The 4,053-nt window shown below is 37.1% G+C and overlaps 1 protein-coding gene across 1 annotated transcript; it reads left to right on the forward strand.

Moving 5' to 3' along the window:
- Positions 1-1,328: 1,328 nt before the first annotated feature.
- LOC108096305 (tetratricopeptide repeat protein 12) lies at positions 1,329-2,343 on the forward strand. The gene is made up of 3 exons (XM_017197795.1): positions 1,329-1,583; positions 1,638-1,985; positions 2,045-2,343. The coding sequence occupies exons 1-3, from the start codon at positions 1,414-1,416 to the stop codon at positions 2,259-2,261; spliced, it is 735 nt and encodes a 244-aa protein (XP_017053284.1). The 5' UTR covers positions 1,329-1,413; the 3' UTR covers positions 2,262-2,343.
- Positions 2,344-4,053: the final 1,710 nt, after the last annotated feature.

Genomic DNA, 4,053 nt, shown 5'->3' on the forward strand with positions numbered 1-4,053 from the left:
GTGGAATTAGAAGCTAAAAATAAGAATGTTGCATGTATATAAGATATTAATAACACTAATAATAAATTGATTTCTGCAACTTTAAAGATTTACAAAAGTAAAATATCTGAAAAGTATAAAATAATTGTTTTCTTATTCGATTGAGGGTGTTCGTAAGTCTTAAGAGACTTTTCTCTATCTCCTCAAAGAATTTTCCACTGCGATGTGTGCTGATGTCAAGTGTGTGTGTGTCTTTGTCAGAGGAAAAGTGTCAATAAACCAGTTTAATTGATTGTGCGCTAAGCTGTTGCCAAACATTGCCAGCTTGATCCGCCATCTCACCCCGCACTGTACACATACACTGCGGGCCATAAAAGTATTTTCATTTGGCGGTGGCGCCATCTGTTGACAGCGGGCGTTCGCTGGCAAACTAATGCTTGACATTTGCATTGCAAATTGCGCATTTTGAAAAGCGCGACAATTACAGTTCCAACCCCCAGACTTTTCGCATTTTCCCCGCTCTGTCTTTAAAAGCAATTAGCGATTAGCAGGCGAAACTTTTCAGCTTTTCCTCGGCGAAACGCAGAGGGGTGAAATGTGCGTATGTTGTCAACTCTGCATTAGTTTGATTTGCATTCAGTTCATTTAATTTGAACGCTCGATTTTTTGTGTGCTGCTGTCTTGTTTTGCTCTCCACTTTTCACTCCCGCGCCTCCGATTTTTCCAATTTGCATTCACAATTGCTCATTGATTTTCGCATTTGGATTTTCTCATGGCTTTTAAATGCATTTGGCAATTTCCTGACTTGCCGTTTTAATTGTGTGTGCATTAAAATCAACGCAATGATGCATTTTTAATTCAAATTAAAAATCGCTCGCAGCACAGAGGATTTTATGCAAAAATATCCTACGGCCATGGAATGAAGAAGCAGATTCACTGAAGGAAACTTACCGATGGGTTCACAATTTGGTTTGAGTTAAAAGCGGGTTTTTGGCTGGGTTGGTTTCGGTTTTGGTTTTGTGGCGGAGCGTAAAAGATTCTGGGTCGCGACAATTTAATTTGCTGATGCAAAAGTCAATTAATTTGAGAGGAATATATAATCAGATGATGGCAGGAAATGGGCTTGGGAGGCAGGGAAAGGCAAAAGATAACGAAGACAAAATGAAATAAGCAAGAAGCTGAAATTTAAATTGAAATTAAAAAATATATTCCCTGAAATTTTCAGCAGTTGAGAATATTTAATTAAGTGATTTATTTATGTAGACAGTTTCGTATGCATTGATACATTTTCTTCTTAATGCTTTAAAATGCAATTATCTGTTAAAGTTTTTAATGTCAAGTTTGTTGTACATTAGATTCACACAACACCAAATAAAAACCAACTTACAATACTACACTCAAATACAACAAAAAAGAACAAAAAAAAACTATAAAATGGGGGAAAAACAAGAAGAAAAGTACAAAAAAAATAACTGGGAAACACTTAAGCAAGAGGAATCCATATATCAACACCCAGAAGCCCAAGAATCCTTCCTTGAGAAGCCGTCCAAAGTTGAGGAAGTTATTGAGTGCCTAGAAATGATTGAAAATGCCAACAAAACGGAGTGAGTTTCCTGGTAACCCAATAGAAAATCTGATAAATTTGAATTATTTTATAGTGCCTCTAAGAAGCGAGCAAAGTCTACGGTGACCATATCAGATATACATTTTTTGGTATCAGAACGAACGGTAAATGAAAACCGTTCTTCATTTCGACGAAATAAAACCAGAAAAATGGTGGTTAACACGAATCAGTTCCCCTTTATGCGCCAAATCGATCCGGAATTTGGGGATCGAGTTTTGGCCAGAGAAGAGCGAGAAATTGTGGCCGAATCATTTCGACGGCTTGGAAATCACGAGTACCGCAAGTTAAACTTTGGTTTGGCCAAAGACCACTATACAAAAGGCATTCAATATATAAAAGACACGCCAGTCTTGTACGTAAATCGAGCCATTTGCCATATAAAGTGAGTCCTTTTGGTTCAAGTGTGCTTAAACAGTAAGAGGTAATCATTATTTTCAACAGGTTGCGGGAATTTAGGCTAGGTGTTATGGACTGTGACTATGTGCTCACATATCTGGACAAAAGCTATATCCGAGCTTGGCTTTATCGAGCGGCGGCCTATAAACGCCTGAACGATGAGGCTAATTTCGAAGATAGTGTTAACCAGGCGAGACAATTAAACAGATTAGAATCTCTATTCATTGATGATTTTTTGGATAAAATGCGAACGCTTCTTTAGAACCACTTTGGCTAAATTATGTATAGTTAACTAAATTATTTATGGTTGAAATCTGGCTTTAATAAAATTATATTTAAAAATATTTTCCTACTTCAATTTTCTACAAAAAATTTGGGAAATAAAAATATGTGGGAATCCCTACAAAATATTAAGTTGCCTGCAAAAACTAATGATTGAATATCAAACCAAAAAATTGTAAGCATAACTTAAGTGAACACTAAATAAAGTGGTTTATGTTAAAGAATTTAAGTTCAGCCAATTCACCTAATAATCTTCACATCTTTGATACCATTTAGATGAAAATCAATTGGTATTTCTAGAGCCAAAGTCAACTCCCTTCCTGTATTACCTCATTTCCGCTTCGAACACCTTTGAGTTGGCTGTTTTCACAACATTCAACTGATTAGCCGCGCAGATTTTTCTCCCTTTCGCTCTCTTATTTTCTAATTAACTGGCAGCTCATAAAAGAAAAAACTCCAACAAATTGATAAAGGATGGGAAGCAGCCAGGGAAAGCCAATGCGAAAAATAAATTGAAAAAATGAACTTTTTTTCTAACTTTCTCTCTCGCAACTTTCGACTTTCTCAAGGTGAGCTGGACACATTTAGCTTGAGTTTTATTTCTTCTGCCATTCATTTTGCCTTTAGGCCTTCCATAAAATGCACTTCAGATGTCCGAAAGCAATTTTGTAAAGTCTGATAATTCCATCTGACTGGCTGGTGCTCGTTTGGAGTCTTCTGCAGGCCATTAAGGCAAATGTCGACCGGCAGAAGTTGACCCAAATATTACTCAGCACATTCATAGGCAACAAATTGCGACTCGGACTGCGACTGGGGCTAATGTTCAAGTGGATGCTGGTTGGTACTGGTTGGTACTGGTTGGTCTCCGACTTTTCTGTCTCAGTCAATTTGATTTTTTAATTAAATTTATTATGGCAAACAGCATAAAATTTTATGTGGTTAGTCCGTTTCTGGGTCACATTGCTAATGACTCTTTGGGCCAGAGTTGGATTTCGAGATGCAAGTTGCAAGCTTGAACTCAATCCTCCTCCTTCTCCTCGTCCTTTTTCCTTCTCCTGTCAGTAATCTGCTACTAATGCCTCTTGGTTTCTGGCCTTTCTGGATCCTTGTCCTTCTTGCTGTGTGTGTGTGTGCTCATGTTTATTTAATTATTTTTTATGAAAATTGTATTTACCATTCGGCTGCCTTTTGGATTTATGGATTTTGCACAAATGAAAGCTGCAATATGCTTGCAAGTACAAATATATCGTACGCAAGAGGAGATTTATATGTCTGGCTTTTTCTGATGTCAAATTTCAATGGTAAGTCAAGAAATATTTCTATGAAAAATTTTTGCTAATTTTACAGTACTGGAAATAATAATAAAACTAAAACTAAATTCTAAAGAATCCCCTAATTCACTACTGAGTTTAAAAATATTGTATGCTAAAAACAGAAGGATACACCTAAGCCTCAAATTAAAATTGGATGAAATGAATTTGTCTTGTAATAAATTTTCCGATATTTTCAAAGCAGCTGTGCCCAGGAATTTGTTCACTTGCCGGACATTAAATAAAACGAAATTAGATAGAAGGCGAGGAGAAAGCCAGTGGCAAAGGTAAGGTTAAACGTTTATTCTCCGGTCGCATCTTTAAAAAGAAATGTGTACGCTCGAATGGGCCACACAGCATTTACGAGTCTGTGGTGGCTGGACGGCATACCGTGCGTATACGCAACATGCAAGCAGCAGAGCAAACACATTGCGTATACGCATCATGCAGGCACCATAAACA

Source organism: Drosophila ficusphila, unplaced genomic scaffold, assembly GCF_018152265.1.
Source record: "Drosophila ficusphila isolate 14025-0441.05 unplaced genomic scaffold, ASM1815226v1 contig_791, whole genome shotgun sequence".
Lineage (NCBI taxonomy): Eukaryota > Metazoa > Arthropoda > Insecta > Diptera > Drosophilidae > Drosophila > Drosophila ficusphila.